The 27,357-nt window shown below is 47.6% G+C and overlaps 2 protein-coding genes across 2 annotated transcripts in view; one reads left to right on the forward strand and one right to left on the reverse strand.

Moving 5' to 3' along the window:
- LOC119456433 (WD40 repeat-containing protein SMU1) overlaps positions 1 to 26,665 on the reverse strand; it is a 37,984-nt gene extending 11,319 nt beyond the window's left edge. Inside the window, exons 1-8 of the mRNA XM_037718169.2 lie at positions 26,577 to 26,665; positions 26,181 to 26,247; positions 25,942 to 26,085; positions 25,329 to 25,481; positions 22,517 to 22,903; positions 12,966 to 13,061; positions 12,004 to 12,131; positions 8,073 to 8,385 (exon numbers count right to left, since the gene is read on the reverse strand). Of these exons, the coding sequence (XP_037574097.1) occupies positions 8,073 to 8,385; positions 12,004 to 12,131; positions 12,966 to 13,061; positions 22,517 to 22,903; positions 25,329 to 25,481; positions 25,942 to 26,085; positions 26,181 to 26,247; positions 26,577 to 26,602 (1,314 nt within the window). The 5' untranslated portion in view covers positions 26,603 to 26,665. The remainder of the gene's footprint in view (positions 1 to 8,072; positions 8,386 to 12,003; positions 12,132 to 12,965; positions 13,062 to 22,516; positions 22,904 to 25,328; positions 25,482 to 25,941; positions 26,086 to 26,180; positions 26,248 to 26,576) is intronic.
- A 63-nt stretch (positions 26,666 to 26,728) lies between these two features.
- The window catches only part of LOC119456432 (disintegrin and metalloproteinase domain-containing protein 10), a 50,302-nt gene continuing 49,673 nt past the window's right edge, over positions 26,729 to 27,357 (forward strand). Inside the window, exon 1 of the mRNA XM_037718168.2 lies at positions 26,729 to 26,924. Coding sequence (XP_037574096.1) covers positions 26,867 to 26,924 — 58 coding nt within the window. The 5' untranslated portion in view covers positions 26,729 to 26,866. The remainder of the gene's footprint in view (positions 26,925 to 27,357) is intronic.

Raw genomic sequence — 27,357 nt, forward strand, 5'->3', positions numbered from 1 at the left:
CCGCTTGAATGTCCAGAAAGTTTCGACGCTAGTGCTTCAAGTTCGCGGCGGACAATGCGCGTTACATCTTCTGATGCTGTAGCCTGTACAGGCGTCGGTGGGTCTTCGCATGATGATATGGCGGCGGTGTTAGGTAGCCGAAGAAACTGGCAGGTGATGCGGCGACTCTTTGCTTGTTCAAAGCGCTGGCATTCCTTAACTATGGCGTCGACCATCGTACAGTCCTCACATACAATTATATTAAACGCGTCGTCGGCTATTCCTTTCAAAATATGCGATATCTTGCCATCTTCGACCATTTTTGCATCAACTTTTCGACAAAGGCCCAGTACGTCCTGTATGTATGAAATGTACGATTCAGTGGTCGTCTGGACACGAGATCCTAACTCCTTTTTAGCTGCCTGCTGTCGGCCAAATGATCTTCCGAACAATTCACCTTGCAAGCGTCCCAACTTGTAAGATCTTCATGCGTTTGGTACCACACGCGTGCCATTCCTTTCAGATAGAATATCGCATTGGCTAACATAACCGTGGGGTCCCACCTGTGGTGGTTGCTGACGCGTTCATACATGTCGATCCAGTCTTCGACATCCAAGCCATCTGTGCCAGAAAAGGTTCTCGTGTCTTGTGGGTACAAAAGAATCACAGGAGCCGGTGGCTGCTGCGCCGTCGGCACTTCACTGGTAATCGCGGAGCAACCAAGACAGCGACTGCTTCGAAATTCCGTGCTTGGTTGACGGAGCCGGCACGCTGGCAGGTTTACCCAGCACAAAAGATGTTACGGGGATAACGTTTATTTAGGAAGTATTTCTATATACAAGGTTTGGACAAGCAGCCGCGACGGATGCAAGGCTGTCACGCGCCACTGGCTCCTTCGTCGCTGTGGTCTTCGTCCAACCGACAGTAGCAGCCCCTCCACTGTCTCGTGGCAATATATATATTGTGAGCGCTAACTGTACAGTTCATCATAGTCTTCATGTGTATATACCCATCCTCATAATCATCATCATTTTGTCGGGTTGGTGTTCGTGGGCTGTCTCGCGCTGTGTGACAATACAAGAGCTCTGCCTTCGTCCCGGGCGTCGTCTCACAAGTGGTGGAGCGTGCGTTGATATCCCCGTCCTCTTGCTCTACCGGTCACCCCTGGAGCTCTGCTCTGGTCAACGGTTGTGCTCGCCAACACCAGTCATGGCACAAACCACCACATCCACTGCTGCCACCACCTCAGCTCCACCAGCTGGGCCTATTTGGTCTGTCACCACACCGCAACGCGACCCTCAGGTTTTTTCTGGCCTTCGCGGCGAAGACGTGGAAGATTGGCTTGACCAGTATGACGAGTCACACAAGCTCCGCAATGTTGCCTTTTTACCTGAGGCAGGTCGCCCGAACTTGGTCTTTCAACCATGAGCGCGACTTCCCTGATTTGGCACATCTGCTGGGCGCTCCGAAGTAGCGAAACAAAAGCTCGCTACCCGCATCCAGGGAGCCGAGGAATCCTATACCTCTTACATTGAAGACGTTCTGGCTCTCTGCCGTTGCGCTCAGAGTGACATGCCCGAAGTGGAACGTATCCACCATATCCTGAAGGGCATCAACTCCGTTGCTTTTCACGCCCTTGTTATTCAGAACCCCACTTCCGTTAGTGACATCATCACGACTTTCCAACGACTTGCACGCGCCTCCTGCGATGCTCACCTTACCGACAACGACGAATTGTGAGCGCTCATCCGCATCATTATGCGAGAGAGCTTCACGGCCATGCTCCGGCCAACACCGCCATTGCGTCTTTGCGCACTCCTCCTCCCAATTTGCGCGAGATCATTAAAGAAGAACTGGCGTCCATGCCAAGTGTCACACATTCCCGGTCCCCTGCGCCTGTTTGTGCACCTTCTTACGCCGAGATTACTTCGTGGCCTGTGGTCCCAGTTCCATCTGCACCTGCCACCGTTGTCTGCGACCACCTGGCCTCGATGGCAGCGAAGGCCCCTGTGCAACCATACGACTCTACCTGGCACCCTTCCCGCCCAGTATGTTTTTACTGTGGCATACGTGGTCATATCTCTCGTTTCTGCCGCCGGCGCCAGCATAATGAACGACGTGGCTATTCCGCCTCTGAGAGAGACTATGTGCCCCCCAGATCAGACGCCTACTTTCCAGGACCCTATATATCCTCGTCACGTCACTCGCCCTCACCTCAGTTGTCCCAAAACATGTCCTGGTCTTCTCGCTCACTCCGCCGTCGTTCCCCGTCTCCGTTCCGCCATACTTCATCGCCCCTGCGTCCTGCCTCCACTTCTTTCGACAACCATCCGGAAAACTAGACGCTGCAGTTTTTGGAGGAGAAACTGCTTGTTTGCGAACTGTCCCAATTCCTCCTGCTCGCCCCACTAATTTACTCGCTGTTTGTGTGGAAGGTGTTTCTGTCGACGCTCTTATTGACACTGGCGCCGCCATCTCTGTTATTCATCGCGACCTATGCTTCCATCTATGAAAAGTGCAAACTCCATATGTTGGTCCGGTCTTAAGTGGCACCAATGACAGTCCGCTTTACCCTACCAGACAGTGTACTGCTCGTGTCCTCATCGACGGCATTCACCATCATATACAGTTTACTGTGCTTTCGTCGTGCACTCATCCGATCATCTTAGGCTGGGATTTCTTGTCAGCTGCATCGCTGTCATTTCGTGCGGACAACCACTTATACATATCACGGACACCGAGCTCTCTGACGCTGCCAATTCCTCGCCGCCGCACCTTGTCACAGCAGCAGATTTTCTTCCACTCAGCCAAGCCCGCATTCTCACCATTAGATCTAGCGAAAATATAGACGGCGTCGCAGTGGTTTCCCCTTCTCAGCGCTGCAACTTCCTGGGAATCGCCATCGCTTCTTGTCTAGTGCGTTTCTCACGCGGCTGCGCCAGTGTGACCGTCTACAACACGACATCAGAGCCACTTCTGCTGCCGGAGGGGTCCACTGTTGCCATGCTTATCGACACAGCACCAGTATGTGTCGTCACTGCTTCGCCTGTTTCCTCCTTCGCCGAGTGTACGCCCACGGACGGTTCACCCAGTGCTCTCAGGGCCACTGTGAGTTCAGATCTGAGCCCAACTCAGACTGATGCCTTGCTGACCATCTTAAGGAAACACTAATCTTGCTTTGACGTGTGTTCGGATGGCTTAGGTAAAACAACCGTGGCCGCTCATCACATCGAAACCGACGGATCCCGCGTCATTCGTCGCCGCCCTTACCGTGTATCGTCTGCTGAACGGAAAGTTATAGAAGACCAAGTCAACGACACGCTCACACGGAACGTTTATAAGGCCTTCAGCAAGCCCTTGGTCATCTCCTGTTGTCCTAGTAAAAAAAAAGGACGGTTTGGTACGCTTTTGCGTCGATTATAGGGCACTAAACAAAATTACCCGTAAGGATGTATATCCTATGCCCCCCGTATTGACGATGCTCTGGATACCTTACAAGGTGCCGAATACTTTTCGAGCCTCGACTTGCGTTCTGGATATTGGCAGATTCCGATGCATGAGCCCGACAAAGCGAAGACGGCGTTTGCAACACCTGATGGCCTTTTCGAATTCAACCTAATGCCTTTTGGTCTGTGGAATGCGTCAGCCACATTTGAACGAATGATCGATACCGTACTACGCGGCCTCAAATGGAAAACCTGCCTATGTTACCTGGACGACATTGTCATCTTTTCGTCCAGCTTCTCCCAGCACCTAGAACGTTTAGACTACGTTCTCACGTGTCTAGCCAAGGCCGGTCTCCAGCTCAACACTAAGAAGTGTCGATTTGCGAGCCGCAGCATCAAAGTATTAGGTCACGTGGTCAGCAAGCACGGCATTGAGCCAGATCCCGACAAGGTCGCTGCTGTACAGCATTTCCCAACACCAACCACACCTAAAGACCTTCGCAGCTTTCTCGGATTAGCGTCGTACTTCTGCTGCTTTGTCCGTGGCTTCGCGACTATCGCAGCTCCTCTTCATAAACTCCTGACCACAACCACACCCTTTACCTGGACGGATGAATGTGAAGCCGCCTTTCACACCCTCAAGCGATGCCTCACATCAGGACCAGTGCTTCGTCACTTTGATCCCACAGCCTCTACTATCCTCCACACTGACGCCAGTGGGCATGGAATAGGCGCTGTCCTGCTGCAGCGGAACCACGTGTCTGAAGAGCAAGTCGTGGCCTACGCGAGTCGTACTCTTTCTCCTGCTGAGCGAAACTATACTATCACCAAACAAGAATGCCTCGCCATCGTATGGTCCATACAAAAGTTTCACCCCTATTTATATGGCCGCCAATTCACAATTGTGATTGACCACCATGCTCTGTGTTGGTTGGTTGTCCTCCCTGAAGAATTTGTCCAGACGCCTCGGCCGTTGGGTTCTGCGTTTGCAGGAGTATGACTACACTGTCACATATAGGTCTGGCAGGCAACATCAAGATGCTGACGCTTTATCTCATTGCCTGCTGTCGCCAAATGCCCATGTCTCACATTCCCTCCGTTCGGCACCGCCCAGCCAACCATGGCCCCGGTAAGGTTCGTGACTTCGGTCGACATTCTGTCCTCAGAAGACCTCGCCTCCCTCCAACGTGCAGATATGTACTGCCGCACAATTATCGACCGGCTCACTGGCTTATTCCATCCTCCCAACAGCCGCTTAAGACGACAACTGGCACAGTTTAAACTTCATGATGGCTCATTATTGCGGCAAGTTTACCACCCTACCGGTCACCGATGGGTCCCAGTCGTCCTTCGCTCACTTCGACTGCAAATTTTACAAGGTTTTCACGACGACGCAACGGCTGGCCACTTAGGATTTCATAAAACCATTGACCGCATTAAGACTCGCTGTTTCTGGCCTGGCCTGTCTACTAGTGTTGCCAAGTACGTCAGTTCATGTGCGTCATGCCAACATCGAAAACGTTCGACCTCTCTTCCCGCCGGCCCTTTACAACCATTGCCGTGCCCGTCCATTCCCTTTGAATTCGTGGGCATCGACTTATACGGACCCCTTCCGCTTACACCCGCGGGTCACCGCTGGATTGTCACCGCAGTGGACCATCTCACTCGCTACGCTGAGACGGCAGCTCTTCCTTCTGGTGCGGCCTCTGAGGTCGCCGAGTTTGTCCTGCAAGCCATAATCTTGCGCCACGGTGCGCCTCGTGTTCTTCTAAGTGACCGTGGCAAGACATTTCTTTCCCATGTTCTTGCTGAAGTCCTGCAAGCCTCAAACACCATTCATAAGACCACCTCTGCGTACCATCCCCAGACCAATGGTCTTACCGAGCATTTCCATCGAACTCTGTCCGACATGATCTCCATGTATGTGAAACCCGACCACACAAACTGGGACACTGTACTTCCTTTCGTCACGTTTGCATATAATACTGCCGTTCAACGCACAACAAACTACAGCCCCTTTTACCTCGTGTACGGCCATGCACCGTCTTTTGTTTTGGACACCACCTTTCTCTCTACGCCTTCTGTTCCATCCACATCTCTACCAAAGGAGTTCGCCGCCCACTGCCGCGAAATTGCGCGTGCCCACACCGCGACCATTCAGGACAAGAGGAAAGTCCGTTGTGATGCGACCTGTCGTGTCATTTCGTTCCTCCCAGGCGACGAAGTGCTCCTGTGGACACCTGTTTGAGTGCCAGGGCTCTGTGAAAAATTTCTTCACAGGTATCACGGCCCATATACCGTGCTTCAAAGAACATCTGCCGTGAACTATCGCGTAGCTCCTGTTACCTCGGTTACTGACCGCCGTTGCCGCAGCACTGAAATTGTTCACGTCTCTCGCCTGAATCCGTATCTTCGGCATTCCGACCCGTTTCTGACTCGATGCCTTACCGGCCGCTTTCGTGAGGGGTGGGAAGTTAGTGTGAACTGTGCAGTTCATCATCGTCTTCATGTGTATATACCCATCCTCATAATCATCATCATTTTGTCAGGTTGGTGTTCGTGGGCTGTCTCGCGCTGTGTGACAATACAAGAGCTCTGCCTTCGTCTCAGGCGTATTCTCACAAATTAAGGATAATAATTTTATCGGCCATATAAACTTGTAAACATAGGCATAGTAACTCAATGAACAAGCATGGTGTCACGCATGCACAAGCAAACGAACACATCTCACTTGATGACCACGGAAACTCACAGTCAAAACGCTAGTTAAGAAACGTGGACACAGCGAGCGAATTGACCTTCGTGCCGCCTCTCGCATCAATGCTAACAAAGCCGCAAAAACACAGCGTGCGGCAGACTCTGTCCTCGATGCAGATGGCTTTCAAGATACAATGGCCCGCGCGGGCACGTGCGGCCACCTGGCGTGGAACCCCCCCCTATCCTCCTCCCAGAGCCTGCGCCATCTTGAAAGTCATCTGCGTCAAGTACAGTCCGCCGTGCGCTGTTTTCGCTGCCGCCAGGAGTAGAACATGCACCCCTCTCCCTACCCTGCCCCCGGAGCGTTGCACACGACAAATTACAGTGCGCTTCCTTCCTGCTTCCCTCCCTTGCTTGCGCAAGCTTAAGCCGCAATCGCCATTTCACTCTCGCATGCTTTCACTCGCACATACAGCATACGGCGCACGGCGATGATTTCATCGCCGTTGGACTTTATACGGAACCTCACAGCGACGGCAGAAATCTGCCTGGTGTGTCCATATAATTGCAATTGCAATAATAAAAAGATAATTGCACTGCATTATAAGACGGTAGAAAATTATACTTGTCCAGTTTTATTCAATATTTAGAAAAAAAAGAAGTCATTCATGTTACGCTTGACGAGGTGGGCAGTCGAAAGGTTTCGTTTTCACTTGACTCTGCACCACCAGCAGATTCGCGTTTCAGTAGTTTCGTTATCGCGCATGGCTGCGCTTGTTTTGCTGCCTCGCAAAACTCACAGAAACTGCAAGTAGCAGAGATTTCCACGTCTATGTGATGTCACGGGATGCCCGAACGGTGCACACCACTTGACAAAACGCAGCTGCAGCACCGTATCCTATGCTCTGTTTTGGCTTCGCTATGGCCGCAAGTTTGAGTTTTGTGCAAGAAATCACAGCGCCGCCTGTCGGGCACCGTTTTACTCAAAGGGCGGTGATGGCGTATGCAACATAAGTGCTCCCCCGCTCGGGGGCGGCGATTTTCTCTTTAACAAAGTCGTCTTGGCACGAAACAAGCGCTATGAGGTTTGTGGACTAGTATTTGAACAGTCTGCATTGACCTAATAGTTTCGTTTAGTGTCCCTTTAAGGCTGTAGTGTATTATACTGCTGGACATCACTGCAAGGTAGTACCACTGCCTTGGTCATGGAATTACAGCTTTGACAATGCAGTTTGTAGGCAAGAGGACTCTGCAACGTAACTCAGCAATGGTCAGTTTTCCTTCCGTATGCATAGCTGCTCCTGTGTTAACTTATAATTATCTTTCACACTGTATCGCATTCAACTTCAGGTAATTCAAACTAACATCCACAGTCTCTGGGAGTTCAAATTATTGCAAGTTGTCAAAGCACACAATTTTTTCCTTGTGACAAAAAAAAAATGCTGCAGGAGGACAGGAAACTTAGCCACTGGCAGCTTTCTGTTGCTGTGAGGTTGTAAAGAATTGCATGATTTTGCAAAAGCGCCAGCAAGTTTTGATCATTATATGTTCTCTATTATGGGTAGACGAGAAACTACTTGGTTGTATGCTCTAACAATCGTTCCATCTCAATGACCATGTTCAGAGCTATATTGGAAATAAAGTAATGGAAAATTAGCAAGGTGGCAAAACAGAACAAGGTCCACCCAAGGCAATTGTGGCAATTCAATTCTAAGCAAGATTTCAGCAGTAAGGAGCTGATGAGGGAATGGGTGATTAGAGGTTAAAATGAAAGGAACTCATTCAGAATGTTCACCTCACAAATGCGACATGCATGTTCAAAAAACTACTAGCCCAAAGCTGTTTCAGCTCTCCCATTGTGTTAGGTTACACCTCCACAGCACAATGCCTCTGGTCATCACATCTCACATGCTGCCATAAGCACAATAGGGACTTCAGCCATTATCTTACCTGTCCCTGCATGTTCATAATGGAGACTGTGTTTGAACGGTTGCAGACGACAAAGTGCTCAGGATTCTTGGGCAGAGCATGGATTGAGTTCACAGTGATGTCACTACCCATTGCACCAGCCATGCCACCAGCTGCACCAAGGGACTTGAAGGTGCTCAAGCACTCGGTGCTCTTGACACTCCACAGTTTGACCGTGCCATCCGAGCTGGCACTGAGCAGGTGGTGGCTTTCAGGTGTGAAGATGACATCGTTCACAAATGAGGTGTGGCCACGGAACTCCTTTAGCAGCTTCCCAGACTTTAGGCCGTGGATCCTGTGAGTGTGCAAACACAAAAATTCAACCTAAGCATTGATTATACAAGTCCACCATATTGCGGCATCTCTAAATCCATGTGGACAGTCTAGTGACTTGTCGAAAGGCTAGAGCTGCACTTATTATCATGGATGTGCTGCTTCTATCAGGCCAAGAACCCAAAAGAAAGTCGTCAGGTAGTGGTTTGCTAAAGACCAGCTTCTGCCATTTACATGCATACGAAGGACAAATGCAAAACAAATGTGCAAGTGTTTGTGGCACCTTACAGTGTTCACAATTTGGACCAGTGTAACTGCAACCTGTAAGATGCGCATAGCACTTGGTGAACGCAACCATCAAGGCCAATTCAGTGCACCATAGTTGTTTGTTTGCTGGATTGATTAAAAGGGCCCTAAAACATTTTTCTAACTACAGTGGAACCCCGATTATACGACTTTGAGGGGACCACGAAAAACCGTTATATAATCCGGTATAATGTAAAAACGAAGAATATCGGCAGAGTCTTGCCCAAAAATGGGTACAGATCGCCTGAATAAGCCTGCGGCACGAACCTGCACTGCTTCCAAGGAAGGTAGATCAAATTATTTTAAAAATTGGAGTACGCTTAAGCTTCGCCTTTAAGAGGAGAATGTGATAGCATTATCGGGACCCGTTCGCATCGCATCGTTCGCATACGGCAAGTAGGCTTCATTCACTGCAACCCTGAGCGTGGGAAAACCAGCTTACAAAGACCAAGCTTACACCGATCCCCTTAAAGTCGGCTTCACTTTTAAACTGAAATGCATTGCTGGAAAGACATTTTTCCAGGGGCAATATAAGTGGTCATATATTAAAATGTGAAGGCCCTAGCACCATTCTTTATTATTTTATTATTTGCTATTGCCCTGACGTGCATAGGTCTGGTAGAAATGCTGGAAAAGGGGTTTGTGTTTGACTTTTCTCGTAGCAGAATTAGGTTTTCTCGTACATTGAAATTACAATCCAACGCCGATTGGCAAACAATCCAACGGCGAATCTGACGCCGAATGGTATATCGTACTTTACCATTTTTCTGACGGATTTCACTGTGAGAAATTATTTTTTTTTTCACCAAAACCTTGCACCACGTGGAAGGCCTGCGCGGTCGATGTGGTTGGACGATTTTCTCCGCCACCCATGATCACATGCTGATTGCGGACGCCCGATTTTCTGCGACACGGGGCCCTAAACACTATCGCGCTTACCGTATTTATTCGATTGTAATGCGAGGTTTTTCTTTTCATGATTTTCGTTGCTTGAACTCATCGCGTTACATTTGAATAACAGCAAAATTTATCATCTTAAAACAAATAATCTAAATTGTACAATCTTTAGCGTTACGTTGGCAACCTGTAACTTTACGTCTCGATCCAATCCATGGACAAGTCAATCGAAGTCAGAACTTGATTTTGATGGAATCGACGCTGATTTTGCTGTGCTTGCGATTGTTTACAATGCTGCAATACCCTACGGCCTTTTGCGGTTCGACTCTACGGCCTTTTGCGGTTCGACTCCGTTTATTCACGACGTAGCGCATTTGGTATGACGGTCGCTTTGAGAGACGAGCAAATTTGATGGCCGAGATGGCTGGAAAAGTCCGCCGCGGCTCGGTGTCTCGACATCAAGGAGTCGATTTGCGGATGGCCGGACCAGCGGCAGGCCCACTTTAAATGCGAGGACAGTTGGGAAGGCTCTGTGCAACATGAAGTGGCCTGGTACTGACCCCGAATGAAATGATTGTGCGCTCTTTTAAGAAGTACTTTATTCTCAAACAAGCTCGATGGCACGGAAGATGACAATTCTCGGGAGATCACTTTTGGAGATAGTTTCGCTTTCGCGAGACTCGGCTCCTCCCGGCACCCTAGAATTATACTGCCAACATCTCTCTTGGCGCTGATTGTGAGCTTAGGACAGCGCCAGAAACACTTGTCGGGGACGCTTTCAGTGCCGATCACGCGAAATTTCACGAAAGTGATCGCCCGAGAAGACTGCTTAAGGAAAGCTCCGTCTCCTCGTCAGGCGACCATGATGAGTGAAGAGAACGTTTTTTAATTGTGATTCCTTGAATAAAGGTACCATTTCTTTTTCCGTTCATCTCGCATTACATTAGCGGTCTTATTTTCTTCATTTCGCGTGACTGGAAAGTCGCCCCTCTCGTTACAATCGCAGTCGCGTTACATTAGGGTAAACATGGTATTGCACACCCGTTATCAGCTGCCTGCAGTGGTGCTTATGTGCCAAGCTGCGTCTGCTTAGAATTTTTTTTTTTTTCGGACGGCACCAGAGAGGCGTCGTACGAGGCGGGTCGGCGTAAAATTGCGTCGTATAATCGAGGTTATTAATACATTATTTCTATAAGGGGTTTTGCCGGGACCAAACCAATTCATTGTAAAATGCAGGTCATCACATAACCGGGGGACGTGTAATCGAGGTTCCACTGTAATCATAGAATGGCCTCACTATTAGAGGACGTCACACCTCATGAATCTCATGGCCCAAAAATGTTTCGTATCCTTCAACTATAATTGGAGTTATCGCTTTCTTTTTCTTTTCATCTCTGCTAGCACGCTGGAAGTTACACAGTGGAGAGGCCAAGAGAGCTAAGCCTCGGCCAAAAGCCGAGTGTTGCACCGGGAAAAGGGCTCGTCGCGACACCCCATGACGGCCGCAATAGACTACGCTACACAGCACACCACTGCCAACTCGAATGTGATGCGCAGCTGATGCAGGCATGCGCAGTGCAAAGATGAAATTATTTTTCTGTCTTTTCATGCAAAATATTCTTTGCGAACTTCAGGCAATTTGATGCACACACACACACACACATGCATGCACACTCAGCTGTTGGTCTGTCTGTCTAGCTTCCATGGTAGCAGAGCTGGCAATGCATAACAACTTGAGCTGATAGGTGTATGTTCATGTTGACGTTGCCAGCATGATCACGGCATCGTCAACATTCGAGCTCCGTCATCCAACTCTTGCCTCCGATTCTCATGCACTACCTGCACCAAGCCAGCTGGCATGCATAAGAAGATTCTGGTATGTCGGCTGTGGAAAACCAGACAGTGGATGTCTCCGCAAAAACAGAGATTCAAAAGAAAGTTTCCCACCCCATGCATGCCAACCAGCTCCTGACGCTCTCAAAGAAGCTCTTTGAAAACTGCAGCTTCGTCGAGAAATGCATCAACTCGGGCACTGCGTTCTTCAGAGGGATACTTGAGCAGCTTGAGCATGGGACATTACTGGGGTACAACTTGGCGCAGAGCAAGGGGAACATGTTCGTCATGATCGAGCAGCTAGGCAAGCCCATATTCCTTTTGAGCCTCAGCATGTCCGAGCTCCACAATGAGCGCTTGCTCGAAGTCACTGAGAAAGTCAAAGAGCCGGTCAACACACGCCACTGCACACATAACTTCAATTCCCATATTCAACACACGCCACTTCACATAACTTCAATTCCCATATTAAGTGAGATCTGCATAATTTTTTGAAATTGCAGACATATTTTTCATTTATTTTACTTAACACTTCTCTTTGTCAAAGTCACCAGGCTGTGGACTGTAATCATCTCCATTAAGGCCTTTGGTGTGCAATGCTCACCTAATGGTCTGGTCAAAGGAGGCACTGAGCAGCTGACTGCTGTCCCGAGAAAAGCTGAGGCAGGTGACACCCTTGGAATGGGCACGCTCAAAGCGCCGCAGGCACTGGCCCGTCTGGATCTTCCACACCTGCACAGTGACACATTTAGCTGTACGCAATCCGTTTCCCAAAAGCTCACAAATACAGATCACTAACATGCAGTAACCTAACCTAAGTTACCTAAACTGCAGACAGTGGGAATGCTGAAAAGCAACAATTTTGGCGAACTGATGTTTCATTGATAGTGTCCACACATGACATCACTAAACGTCACCAATGGTTTCTGGAACATTTCCCATGCCTTGTTGCACAAATTGTTGCCTTGGCTTATGAATGCTATTGCACGTTTCTGGGAAAGTTCACCCTCAGCCAGGACTTCGGTGGTGAAAATTTTATGGAGAGGAACGAGGGTTATTTTTGCAATGCATTCTCTGCTTGTAAACAAGTTGTTCAGCACATTCCTGACAGCAAGCGGTAATGAACGCAGTACAGCAAAATTATGGTTTTCAAGGTTAGGTTATGCCACACACGGTGCACCCAGTCAAAAGTGTGCCATTATCTCGGAGGCAATACAAGATCACTGCAGTTGCCCTACTATGACGGAATGTTGTGAATTCGGAAAACACTTTGTAAAAGGTCAATGCTAGTGCAATCTTTCCTGGCACATTGTGCTAGTAGTACCATGAACACCAAGCCACAGCTCGCACCCATTTTCTAAGTTTCTTTTTCGTCCCTTTAATATGTGTCTAGGGTTCTCACTGCGTGAAGGAGTCAAAAGTGCCTTGTTGCACTTTGGGCACACCCCTAGTATATGTAATAAGTACCAACAAAGGAATTCGCATGTGCAAGTCACCAAAGAAACATCAACTACAAGCAGCATTCAATGCCGGAATTGCAGCGCAACACACAACATTCAGCCTTGCCTTGATTTTGCCATCCTGCCCTCCAGAAGCCAGCATTTCAGAATCCCTGCTGAAGCAGATGCAAATCACAGCATCGTCCATCATCATGAAATTGTCCTGAAAAGATGAAACAAGAAATCATCAATGCACGCCCATCATCATCATCATCAGCCTATATTTTTTTATGTCCACTGCAGGACGAAGGCCTCTCCCAGCGATCTCCAATTACCCCTGCCTTGCGCTAGCGTATTCCAACTTGCGCCTGCAAATTTCTTAACTTCATCACCCCATCTGGTTTTCTGCCGACCTCGACTGCGCTTCCCTTCTCTTGGTATCCATTCTGTAACCCTAATGGTCCATCGGTTATCCATCCTACGCATTACATGGCCTGCCCAGCTCCATTTCTTCCGCTTAATGTCAACTAGAATATCAGCTATCCCCGTTTGTTCTCTGATCCCCACCGTTCTCTTCCTGTCTCTTAACGTTAGTCCCAAGACTTTTCGTTCCATTGCTCTTTGTGCGGTCCTTAACTTGTTCTCGAGCTTCTTTGTTAACCTCCAAGTTTCCGCCCCATATGTTAGCACCGGTAGAATGCAATTATTGTACACTTCTCTTTTCAACGACAGTGGTAAGCTCCCAGTCAGGATTTGGCAATGCCTGCCGTATGCACTCCAACCCAATTTTATTCTTCTGTGAATTTCTTTCTCATGATCTGGGTCCCCTGTGAGTAAATTGACCAAGATAAACGTACTCCTTTACAGACTCTAGAGGCTGACTGACGCCCATAATGGAACTCAAATATACAGCAAAACCTCATTAATTCAACACTCAGTGAATACAGAAAATCGGATAATTCAAAATCATCCTCTAGTCCTGGCAGGGGTATGCATCATTTAATACAATAAACTCTCATTAATTCGGACAGCTCTCGGAGCTTGGCGAGTGCCGCAAATGTGCGACGCAAAAGAGCAAGAACGGCGCTAGCGTCCAACTGAAACGAAGCGACGGAGTCCGCATCACAACAGTCATCAGCAGAAATCATACATCAATGACAGCAATGCCAGAACGCTTCATGCCTATCTGTGCCTTTAAAGCCTTTACTGGTGCATTTACCGACGCTTATAACACCGCGTTGGCCAGGTGCCTTCACAACTGCGCAGTCGCCATCCATGATCACATCGACAGCGGTCGCGGTATCGTCCGCAGTTGTTGCGGGAAACGGGTAGTTTCGTTTTGACTTAGTGCAAAGCTGTTGAGGATGAAAAGCATCAGCTACATGTGATGGACGCACGATCTGTTGGCAACCAGCTCAATGGTGAAAAAAATAATCAGGATATGCGCGCTGTAGTGATAAGCGTGTCTCAGATGAAGGTGCGCACCGCGACCGCGCTGCAAAGGAAGTCGTGAAGCCATTGCCGCTGCAAGAGCCCATCAGTCACGAGATGACGAGAATTACAGCTTCCGCACTGCTTTTGAGCACAACAGAAACAGGATTTGCTCATTCATTCAGTAAATGAATGTGTGTTGAAGCAGTAAGCATTTATTGTTTTATTGACACTCTCGATAATTCGACATTCAGTAAGTCGGACATTCTTTTCGTTCCCGTGAAATCTGAATTAACAAGGTTTCACTGTAGTACCGCACCAACACACTCGCATTAAGTGAGATTTGTGGCTCACAATGAAAAAAATTTTGGCATCATCATTTCTTGCGACTCCCCTGAATGAAACTGTTGCGATCACAAATAGAGTGCCGAACACATACTAGGATCAAGAACTGTACTTATGATCCAAAGGTAAAGCAGAAAATAATAGACTACTACTTTGCACTTGATCAAAGGTGAATCTGACTGCATACAAATGTAGCTGCTTGAATGTATTACAGCGAAGCTTTCTTTGCCTATTCCCCCCACTTTGCAGCTACAGTATAACCTCGTTGATACAATCCCATTTAACCGATTTAATCCAACATTCTCTATTAGGAACACAAAAAATGACCCTATACAGTTTTGCTTCTTTTTTTACTGATTCACATGTTCTCAGAAAACAGGAACTTTTGCACTAATGTTCGGTACACTGCCAAACTGCGATCGTATGATGCATTTTCCGGCCGCTAGATCCCACGTAAACAAGAGAAGGCACGAGGCACGTGATGAGAACCGTAGCCACTCGCCGCAGCAGCTTCTGCTCAATACTTGCCCGCCCGTTCCTCTCACGTCACAACACCGGCATGAACTCAGTTTTTATTCGCTTTCTTAAAACCCTACGCAATAGGAAAACGACAATGTGCATCTCGCGCCGCAATGATTCTACGTAACGCTTAAGCGTTACGTAGATGTCAACTACAGTTTAGTCAGTCAAAATTTGTAGTGACTTTGGATCGTATGTTTTCTCTTGTGCTTTTTTTTTTTTTTTCAAAAACGCTTGAACGAGGTTCTACTGTATTGTCCGTTCCCTTGCCCAATATGCCGATCTCAGAGATAGTGCCAACCTGGGGGAGGGGGGTATTCTGTAAGTGTTCACCAGTGGACATGGCCATTTTGTCTGCTTCTGAAGTGCTGAATGACTGGCAGCGCCTGTCTCCTCCTCATGCATACCCCAGCAATTGATGTAAACATATATAACCTGCCAAATTAAGAACATGCATTAAAGCAAACTTTTCTTTCCCAGAGTGTGTACAGAGTCCAAAAAATACAGCAGCATCGAGTGGAGCAGGAACACCTTAGATATGGAGCAAAGCGTGCTTTAGAATGCAAGCACATGCAAACTTGCAAACATGATACAGAACAATATCAGGTAGAGGTGCACTGAGGAGCACTATAAACAAGCACAACAAACATCTTGCCCAGAAACGTGAACCATAGAAGTGCCAATACACAGCGAAGATTGGCTTGCAACACAAGCCCGTAAGTGAGAAGATGCGGCGTCATCGAAACTCAGTGATGAGTGATGAGAGAGCAGCAGAAACAAACTGAGTCACTTATGGATACAAACAAGTACAGTGAAATCTCGATGATACGAATCTCACAGGGTCACATATTCGTATTAGCCGAAATTCATATCATCAAAACACAATTAAAGCTAGCCAAATTAAGGGGGGACGCGGGGATCAGATTGCAAAAATCGCGGGTAAAATCGATTTTTGAAAACCACGCGTTTCGGTATCTGCAACGCCTAATCTATGCTGTATCAAAATGGTTTGGCTGAAAACACACTAAAAGTGGCCGAAAAAGATTAATTCGTTAGTGCGCAGGGTGAGAAAACAGCTTTCAATCGCGCAAAATCACTGCAGTTCACGGAGACACGGAGCGCCGCCATCTTGGTATTGTTCGAAAGCTCAAAGTTTAGACGTTCCACTTCTCAATTCGTCCATCATCGCCATCTTGTAACAAACGCACAAACACAAAGGAAGCGCGGGTCTGCGATAGGCAGTCACACGTGCCCTCCGATGAAAGCGGGCCTCCGATTGGCTGCCATGCTGAAAGGCGTCTCTCCATTGGTTGCTGCTGTGGCAGGGGCAAGATGGCAACCGCAGCTGTCTACTTCGTAAACCACGCCGGCGTCTTCACTTGACACGCAGAATTCGGATAGCTGAGAGCTGCCAGGTTAGTGATGGATCATCGCTCGTTGAAGAAGAAATTTTGGACGAAGCATGCCTTCGGAATACGGAAGTGTAAGCCTCCTACGGCAAGAAAAATACGGCGATTAGCGGGAGAAGCGGAGGAGCACCCGACTGAACATGCCGCGCTACTTTGCACCGTGTGACTCCAGCAGCGAAACCGACAATCGCCCTGTGCCATCAGCACCGATAACGCAGTCGACGGAAGACGCAATAACGGAGGCTCCTGCGCCTCGGCGTACGGTCGCACGAATCAGCTGAGATCGTATCTTGGTAGACATAGCTCGCTGCAAATAGGAAAAATGGCGCAAACACAAAGAACGCGGCCCGAAGCACAGCAGCCATTGTGCCGACGGCACGCGGAAAAGAAGGAAAAGCACAAAAGCGCCACTGCTTCAAACTCTTCGAGCCCAGTTGCGGCCTCTGCGCTGTCCGGCACCGCGTCCGCACCTCCGCACCAAAAGAGAAAGGGAGAAAGTGCATGACTGCACGCTGTTCTCTTTCGCAGCCGTCGGTGGGGTGGCGTTTATTCATATCAACTGACGCGGGTCGAAAATCGATTCGCAACAACCGTTCTGTAGCACGTTGCAAAGTAATGGGGCACGACCGGGACCACAGAAAAATTCGTATCATCCGGAAATTCGTATTAGTCGTGATCGTATCATCGAGATTCCACTACTATGAGAAACACTTCAGGCAGAATGCGCTTGTTTTGATGTATCTTTGTTTCTCTGGTTTCTTTCAAGTGTGCCTATCATGTTGAAACCAAGGGCATAGCCAGGGGTGGGGGCATACCAGGCACGTGCCTCCCCTGAAATTTTTGTGTACCAGGATACCTGGCATAAAACGACAAGCGACTACACTCGCCTGCGTAGTCTCCCACATGCCAACACCCACAATGTGCCACTTAAGTTGCTACTACTGAGTACAGTCACCGACAGATTTTTGGGACATGAGGGGGACCACATATGGATCAGAATTCCACTACTGCAGCCATGCATGGACATGCATGTGAGCCAGAGTTCTATGGTTCTGGGGTTGAGGAGATCTAGAGGCGTGAACATATTGACAGCAGAGGGCAGAGTGAGGCACTCCATTTAAATTCCCACTTCACTCTGGAGAGTTGAGATTGCTGTAATTCCACTCCTTTTAACTCCTCAAAATGCTGAGAGTTGGGCCATTGCCACTTATGGAGTGGTTGAGCTAATCCATTCCATTCCTACAATTACAGTAAACAACAAGCTTTTTCTGATCTGTTTACTACTCATGTGCCCTTGCATGCCCAGTAAATAAAAATATAATTTTGAAGTCTTAAAGACTGAACAACATTACAAATAATGTTACATATTACTTTTGGATGTAAGTACAAACATGCTTTGTGGCCTGTTATCATTGCAATGCGTTCTTGCCTGTAATCTCTCTAATATCTACTGTTATTAAGGGGCTCTGAACCACTTTTTATCAAAGTTGAGAAATGAATTTTAATTTAAAATAGACTACTTCAGAAATACATGTACTTTGTCGCAAAAAGCACTTCAATGTGTCCAGCAGAAGCGGAGTTATTGGCAATCAAACACCCCCTTCACGGTGCTTCTTCAATGAATCGCACTGCGAAGGCTACGGCAGAGTGGGCCGTGCCTACAACACTCCGCCTACTGAATGTCACTGTGGCATGCATTTCAAATTTGATTTCGGATTTTCACGTAGATGCCACTACTTCTGATACCATACTTCACGCATCGCATAGAGCCAAAGCATAATGATGTCTGAAATTTCAGACGCTGAAAACCTTCACTGTCCAATTTCTCGGACTAGTTGCTGTGGCGGCAAGTCCGAAACGGCATTAATTGAAGTCATGATTGCTGCCAGTTTAATTATCTCGCAGCCTCAAACTAGCGCTGCCTCATGCCAATCCACTAGCAGCCATAGTAGACTGTCGTTAGGCCTGGCTGCTTCGATGTTCACTATCAAGTTTCCTGCTGTTAGGTGTCAACAATGGTGCCGACTCCAACTTTGTCATCCTCGCCGACGCCAATGAAGCGCGAAAAGCAGAGTTCCCGAAAGTAAGCTTTGCCGCAATACAACAGTGTTATGCAGTCAAGCATAAGCAGTGCATTGAACAGAGGTCGGACTGCCCAAAGTCATTTTGGAGCAATTTTTGGAGCAAGTAAAATTGCGTTTTGGAGCAGTTTGGAGCAGGCAAAATTGCATTTTGGAGCAACTTGGAGAAGAGTAAATTTCATTTTGGAGCAGTTTGGAGCAGGCCAATCAGAATTTCTGTGGAGTAACGGAATATGGCAGCACACTTCAAAACCACGATGGAAACAGAATAACCCAACACAAAGCGTGTAGTAGAAGCACGCTTTGTAGCTACAGCGTACAAGAATATGGAATAGTGGGTCGAGCGGCGGCACGGCGTTTGTTTTCCTGTAAAGCCGAAAACATCGGTGGAACTACAATCGAACTATATAATCCCACGCCGACGCTCATGATGATAACAGAAAATATTCTCAAATTATGGGTCCAATCGACGCGCTAACATAATTTCTGGGTCACCATGTGTCACCGCAGACCCAGAGAGCCGCAGTCAAGCCTGGGTTGGTATAACGTAAAACTATTCCAATCTGTCTTTATTGCGAAATTAATTATATAGACACTCCAAGCGCATTTCTGCCGTCATCGTCGTGATGTTCCGTATAAAGTCCAGGGGCGATAACATCGTCGCCGCGCGCCGTATGCTGTATGTGCGAGGATGAGCCGACAATGGTAGCTCAGTCTCACGCGCTGTCTTCGTTCGTGCGCAAGGAACCGCGGGGGGAGGAGAGGGAGGGGAGGGAGGCGTTCTCCGGCGGCTGCTGCGCATGGCGAGACAGCGCGGGCGTATATATTGGAAGCGATCTCCGATGCGGACAGAGTGCGAGTGCTCATAGCTTTGTGTGCGCTGTGTTTTCACCGCTTAGCTCGAGTTGAAGCGAGAGGCAGCACGAAGGTCAATTCGCTCGCTGCTGCTGCTTCCGCGCTTCCTCACTACAGCTTTTAGACAGCCAGTTTCCGCGATCATCGAGTGAAACGTAATCATGTTTGCTTGTGTTCGCGTGACACCATGCTTGTTAATTTAGTTAGTAAAGCGAATGTTTACAAGTTTATACGGCCAATAAAACTACTATCCTTACTTCGTATAGCTATCTACTAATTTGCTATCGCAATCGTTGCTTCGCCTTTCGGGCAAAACAGCGACTTTTTATTCCAAATCCGCAAATAGCCCTTCACGATATGTCAAAATGTCTCAGGCGTCACCGATGCGAGCATAAAAACAGATTGGAATATTTTTACAGTATACTGGCACCCTGGGGGCAGAGACAGCCGCCCGCTGAACCCACGGCAGCGTGCGCCTCCCTAATGTCTAGTTCGCTCGCCGTGCCCTAAGCCTGCTTTTCGTAATTTTGCGCCTCAGCTAGGGAGCGCCATGCTGCTCGGCCCACTCAACTGTATTCTAGTACACTCTAAATACAGCCGCCCTGGCCGTTCCGACAGCAGTGACAACAGCCGAGAGTGGCTGCGCGCATGTCAGCCACTTGTCGGAAGCGCCAATAAGTGCAGTGTTAAAAGCACGAAAATCACGAGAAACTGTGCGGGAAGCGCCGTTGCGCGGTCTGTGGAGTGTGAACGGCCGCACTGTTTTTAGGAGAACGAATCAGCTCGCTGTTCGCGGCCACTGCCGAAGCACACATGCCGAAGCCGTTCTGGTGCAGCGTGGTGCAATTTCGGTCAATTTTCTGTGTTTGGTGCAGTTTGCGCAGCAATCTGCGTCTGTATCAAAATGGCGCAGGAGTCCCACCCCTGATTGAAACACACTAAGAGTGCAAAGTGGCCACTGTCATGGGACCTAAAATGTGTTCCGTAATTATACACGCCGTCTCCTGTCGCATTACGAGCACTGAGATTCCTAATAATAGTACTGGCAGACCTTCAAAGCTATTTTGTACATGGCTGTGGTGATTTGAGCCCTTGAGGGCAGTTAAAGCATGCATTTATTTTTTCTGACGTTTTCGCAGCCCTTAGGCAGTCTGAAAAATCATACTTTTGACTGTACATACTTTAAGCCATGTGCAAATAAAAATTTGTGTTGCTATAACAATACCATGTCGGATCGCACATTTTTGGTTTCATTGTAGCAGAAGAATACGACTCGAGTGAAATAAAGCATGAGCAAGCAAATTTTAAACGTAATTTGTTATATCCAATATAACACATTGTTCCAAGTTCATTATATCGAGGTTCGGCTGTATGTTATGTCATTGTACTTCACATGCACCCTAGGCCGGGGGGAATAAGGACCTTTTGCCCCAGAAATGAGCATACACACTGCATTCCGCTTGGTGGAAGCCAGTAATCCAACTGCCTCGCCAGTTAATTTGACAGCAATTATGTGCCATACTAGAATTCTCATAGCTATATGGCAGAAACAGTGGCACAACAGGCACAAAATGATGACCCCGGCAATGGGCTTGAGCTAGGTGTCATAGCTTTTACTGCTATGTGGCCACAGTAATGAGAGGTTTTGTGAACCTTCCAGAAGACATTTCTAGAGAGAAGCTGTATACTTATCCTAACTAAAACTAAACCACAAAGCAAACTCAGTGTAGCCTAAACAAGCGTGTGAACTCAAATTTTCTGTGCCTCTTGTTGTCTTTCATGCACATTTTATTATGCTAGTACTTCATGGTCCATAGAACCTGGCCCACCTTAGCCATTACCAAGCGTTTTTCATGTCTGTGCCCACCAGTTCATAATTGATGAACTAGTGGCAAAACTGAACTGTGGGCTATGAGGGACATTACTACAGTCTACGCTCGTTATAACGGACCCTCATAATCCGGCGAAAAACGTCTGCTGTATCCGAAGTATGCTGTATCCGAAGTATGCAGGGGGGGGGGGGGGAGGAGGAGGCGATCGTGCGACATAAAAATGTTACCGGAACGTAATATGCTTTTAAAATCGCGTTCTTGCCCGTGGAACAGCCGATACGACATAATCTGACGAATTACGGCCATGAATCAAAGATTAGACCAGTTTGACGCCGCACGCAAGCTTCAGTTTGTACACAAGGGTCTGGTACCACCCCCCCCGCTTGAGGCAATTCTTACCTTTTTCATTGAACGGGAAAGGTGCATGCGAGGAAAGAAACTTTATGGAACATGACTTTTTATTTCACAATATATACTGAGTGATGAGGGCCTGCTTAGCTCCTGCCAGAGAAGACGCGGTCACCTTGTGTTGCATTTCTGTGAGCTGCAGAACTTCCGCGGAGCAGTCACCTTGCTGCTGCAGGACATATCCTTTCAGGGCCTCAATGTAATCCATGGCCTGGGACGAAGAAAGCTTAACAGGTGCTTCAGTCTCTTCGCTACTGTCGTCTTCTAATAGCGGGTCAGAAGAGTTCTTTACAAGTGCTGCGATCTTTGCTGCGATTACAAGGCCGCGCCAGCGACCCGTTAGATGCCGACAACGTTGCCAGACATACTATTGTTTCCCGGCTAAGTAGAAAAAAAAAACGCATATTGGGTGTCGGCCCCGCGTAACTCTGCCATATAAGCTCAGTCCAAACAATTTTCGCCCTAAATTTAGTCCGTTCTAGCCGATAGTCCGCTATAGCAGGGTCCGTTGTGAGCGGAGTGGATGCCATTTAAAATGCGTGGTGACCAAACAAACCTAGGGATATGGTCCGTTGTAACCGGAAGTCTGTTGTTCCCGGATCCGTTGTAACGAGCGTAGACTGTATATGTGGCTACAAATTGTGGCACCACAGAGTGTTTAATGTGTACCCAGCTCTAAGCAAACAGGTGTTTTTGTGTCACACCAACTTTACAACGCAGCTGCTGGAGTTGGGTATCGTATTCACAACCTCGCCCTCAGCAGCACAACACCGCATCTATTGCGGCAAGCCTTCTCACCTGTGCTTGGTACTTGAGATCTCTGCGGATCTTTCCAGTGGTGAAGTTCCACACCTCGATGAACCCATCCACGGAGCCTGTGACCAGAAACTGCCCATCAGGCGAGAAACGGGCGCACTCTACGTGGGCCTTGGGGCCGAAGCGCATTGTGCGCGAAATCTGTGTGGGGAAGCGCTCCTCCTCCTGTTGGCCCCCCCTCAGGGCAGCTCTGCCCCGGAATAGGTCGAGGGTGGTCCCGGGAGGCAGAAGACCCTGGTGTTGCTGCCACTTGAGCGCCTGGCCGAGTAGTGCCAGGAGACGTGAGGGGGGCACCACGCTCACCTCTCCTGACAGGGCCTGCGCTATTGCTGCCCGCCGGCGCTCTTTACTGCTCCCACTGGGGTATGCCTGCATCCAGTCATATGCTGCTTTGAGTAAAAAGCAGTTTTCACTTGCTCATTCCCCTGTCACACTGGCAGTTTCAAGCTTCGTCAAGATATTTTCGAGTGCATTTTAATATTCTACTACACATATTAATTCAAATCCTCTCCAACGTGTTGATCCCAGTTTATCAGCCACACACTGCACATCCCTTGTCCTCGTCATCAGCCTACCTATGTCTACTGCCGGACATCTTCAATTGCGCATGTCAGCAGACACCACCCTACACCCACAAATTTCCTCACCTCATCAAAACATCTAATCCTCTACCACTCTCAAAAGAGAGCGCTTTACTTAAAAGCAGACAGTCTTGCCAGTACTAACGTACACACCTACATTCTACTTTGCAAGGAAGGGGCTCAACCTTCATTGACATTAATTCTGTTACTCTAATCGTCCACCAGTTATCTGCTCTACACGTAACATATATATGTCCAAAATAAAAAGCTGTAGTTTACAAATGTGCCTCTCAAGCAAAAACTATGAATAAAAATATTTACCATGACAAACTACATTACTTCCTTTTAGAAGGAATACGGGTGGGATCTCATAAATCCGATCTGTTCTAGTGACTGGCAGCAACAATATTAAAGGTTGTACGCCATATATTAATGGTGAACTTTCATGTCAAATATAATATACTATAGCCAGTGACAACCAACGAATGCAGTGGCAAGGGGCCTGTTGTCCAGCTAAAAGAGACTATGTATAGATGCGCCAGCCATTACCTCATTTCCATGACATCACGGCGAAGGTAAACTTTCAATATTGGCATCTTTCAGGAACTGTTTTCGAGAGCAAAGGCACTGAGGACAGCGTGCAAGGCAGTTTTGTGGGTGTAGCTTGTACTGATATCTTAGGTCGTCATCAAGTATAGTTTGTGTTTAATACTTGCTGATGTAATATTCTTTGGTTAATGTTCTTGTTCTTATTATGAATCTGCTAGCGTGCCAACAGCAACTTTTGATGATTATTCTAGATTGTCAATGAAAAGCATGACCGAGTAGAGCAGAAATGAAGTCGAGAGTGCTTGGAAACTGCTACATAGTAGAACATGACCTGCATCGAGTTCGATCACAATTGACTCAAGCTCAAAAGTGCTCATGTGACAGCGGTATAAAAGAGTGTTAGTGTGGTGCATATACATTGCCATTACCATACACTACAGTTGCTAACAAGTACAGAAGTAGCCGTGCAGCACTTGCTCCGAAACGTATGGGAGCCAATGAACCACTACTGTGGCACCACCTTCCCGGACAGTTTTAACGGTGAAAGCCATTATACAGATCACTCACAGGTCTCGCATAGCCGAGTTTGTCATCAAAACCGTATAAAAAAACCTTTTCGAGAAAGGAAGCCTTGTCACAAACAGGGTTTAAACTCATGATTGTTCAACTGCTAGACAGGTCTGCTAGCTATTGCACCACAACACTTGTGTGGAAGTAATGGAATAGTAGGTGCATGGTATGCAGCTCGACACACGTACGGTGAGGTAATAAGATGCACCACTCTGCATATACAGCTATGAGCAAAAGTCTGTGGACCACGAACCGCCACAAAATTAATTTTTTCTTTGGAGCCTAGGCATGCAGATTGAAACCAAGTGGTATAGCCTATGTGTACCTCTATGACTAACGCAATGCATTCAGACAATGTCACATTGCATGGCTGTACTAGAAGAAATTCATATTTTCTGCTGGTGCTGTGCTCCACCGACTTTAGCTCTCGACTGCACTTTGCAGAGACTGCCGTTGGCATTTAGAGACTGCCGTTGTCTGCCGTTGCGAACACAGGAATGTCATGTGCGACAATGAAAAGGCAGATTTCTTTGTGTGTACAGCCAGATTATTAATGTGATGAATAAACTTGTGACACTTGTGAGAAGGAATGTGAGTAAATGAACAGTCACGACTCGCAACACATAGTTGTTAACACATTTAAAAGACAAAGGCATTCTGAAGTGCTTAAGTGCATTTATCAGAGCAAGTGTAGGTGACCCTTGGCTACCTTGAGTATGTCTCGTTCACTATAAAAAGTGAAGAGTCACGGTCATTTTGGAGCATGAGCAGCTTTTGCTGAGTGCTGCTCCTCCACTTTCATGTGCAACTTTGTGAGCAGCAACGACATGTGCTGAAAAGATAAAGCTATTACCCCAAGCCCCACTTTAGAAGCTGTGGCCAACATATGGGAAAGTGGCGCCCTCCAAGTGACTCCCTTGTTTTGGTGCAACTGAGCAGGCATTGCAGTAATACAGGAAACTATGCTTATAACTTTATGGCCTGCACATACAATGAAACCTGCTGACTTATAGCACACATGCACAATATCTGGAAGGTCAGACTATGCCAGGAGGCTCAGTGCTCCACAATGCAAGCTGCAGACCTATGTGTACCTCTTGTGGGTCAAAGTAGGAACGTGCCAACTGGTTTTCCAGGTGGATGTATCTTTCCGGCTCCTCTTGCTTCAGCTTGATCATGGGATCTGTTTGCCTCAAGAGGGACCGAGCTGCGCCAAGTTCACGCAGTTCAATCAGCTCTAACACCACCTGAAAAAAAAGAATACCAAGGCACAGCTGAAATACTGTACAAGCAGAGCAGAGCAGAAACAGCACAAATACGACTCCACACATGCAGCTAACAGCTTCACAAGAGTGATCATAGGGTCGAATTATTCGCTTCTATGACCAGCCGTCATAAAGGAAAGGTTAGTAGAAAAACTCACCATGGGCACTAGCAAACGAGAACGATTTAGTAAAATTTCAAAAGAAGAGGCACACATAAAGGAACGCAAAAATGAATTAAAGGGGCTCTGCAATGCCTCCAGTCAGTAAAGCTGCTTCTTCCCCCCCGTTTCCCCCTCGTTTGCACAGTGCTTGCTACGTGCGGGTGAAAAGAAAGGAGGGCTTATGCAATGTCGAGATACAGTTTACGCTACGCGTAGATTTTGTGCCAGAGTGGGGGCACACCTTAACTACCACATATCGTTACGCAAAAAATAAAACGTACCTGCTCATATAAATCAATGAGCTTTTTGTCCGGTAGCTTCAGTGATTGAACAACCTTGAGAACAGTGTCCCAGTGGCCACTGTGGATGTCTTGGACAAAGCTGTCGACGCTGTCGACTGTGTTCAGGGATATGGACGTTTCTTCCTGTAACACGACACAGAGCAAAATTTATTATAATGAAGCATTCACGTAGGTGTTCTGAACGGCGTTTCTTGAAAACATAAGTAGCTGTTCGTTACCTGTAACACTTGGAGAGTCCGATAGAGGTTGCTCTCCTTCAAGTACTGCTGTATGAGGCGAACGACGCTGCAACGAAATTCAACTTAGTACGCCGACTACTGAAAGCAGTCGGTGCAAATGCCCATTACAAGCATTAACTGAGCTTGTAAGTAGCGTCTGAGATCTGAACAACGGTCAGATTACAATTGGCGAAAATGAACAGCGTTAAATGATCACTTGAGCAAGTGTTTATCAACTACGCGCGCCTTGTATGCCAAGTTAATAGCGTTTGAAAAGCACAGCTCTTCATTTCACATGCAGGAGAAAGGACAGTGACTGCAACAAAGATAAAGGTAACGTTCTGCGCCAGGTGGAATTGTTCTGAAACGTATATAGATTTTGTCTTAGAAACTTACTCCGCTGACTCGATTTCGATCGCCATCTTCCAAGCGCATGCCGACTGCAGCGCCACTGGTGTTGAGGGTGGGTCAAAAAATTACTCTCGACTCCATTAAAACTTTGCAGCGTGCGCGCATGCGCAGCGCAGAGCCACTTCGGAAATCTTGTCGAAAAAATAACAAAGTATCAAACCACAGTTCACTTTTGTGTGTGAGCGTGAGTGCAGTGTCTGTGGTGCGTTGTTTTGACACGGCCTTCCTCTGTTGTCGGGGCCGGAGTGCAACACACGGAACCAGATGACAGTAGGATGCGTTCTGAACTGCTGTTTTTTATTATAGCACTTTATGCAACAACAGCTGATTGCGGTAAGTGGAGTTCGGACACTGTCTGTTTCGGATATCCGAGTCAGGGCTATGAATGTTCTCACGCTCCTCTGCCTGTACCTCAAGCACCTCACTTCATTCGCGTTCTCGCACTGGAGATTTTTACTGCTACAGTTTTTTTGTGTCGGGACGCCTTTGTCCTGCGTTGTCGAAGCTGCCATTCTCTCGTAGAGTTTTAAAGTAAGAGCATCTTCCCCTTCGACGTCCTGTTCAAGCCGCGACCACCAATGGCGATTTTTAAATGTTTTATAGCACGTAGCGGTACTTGATTAGTACCAGTCCTGGCCGTTCTGAAGCACACTACACAGGACATTTTAGTGGAACATCTTAGATTGAATCTATACGTTGCTCCGTATAACGCCAGCGTCCTTGCTTGCGCGCTTTATTTGCGAGCAGGGCGGCCCATTGTGCTCGC

Source organism: Dermacentor silvarum, chromosome 6, assembly GCF_013339745.2.
Source record: "Dermacentor silvarum isolate Dsil-2018 chromosome 6, BIME_Dsil_1.4, whole genome shotgun sequence".
Lineage (NCBI taxonomy): Eukaryota > Metazoa > Arthropoda > Arachnida > Ixodida > Ixodidae > Dermacentor > Dermacentor silvarum.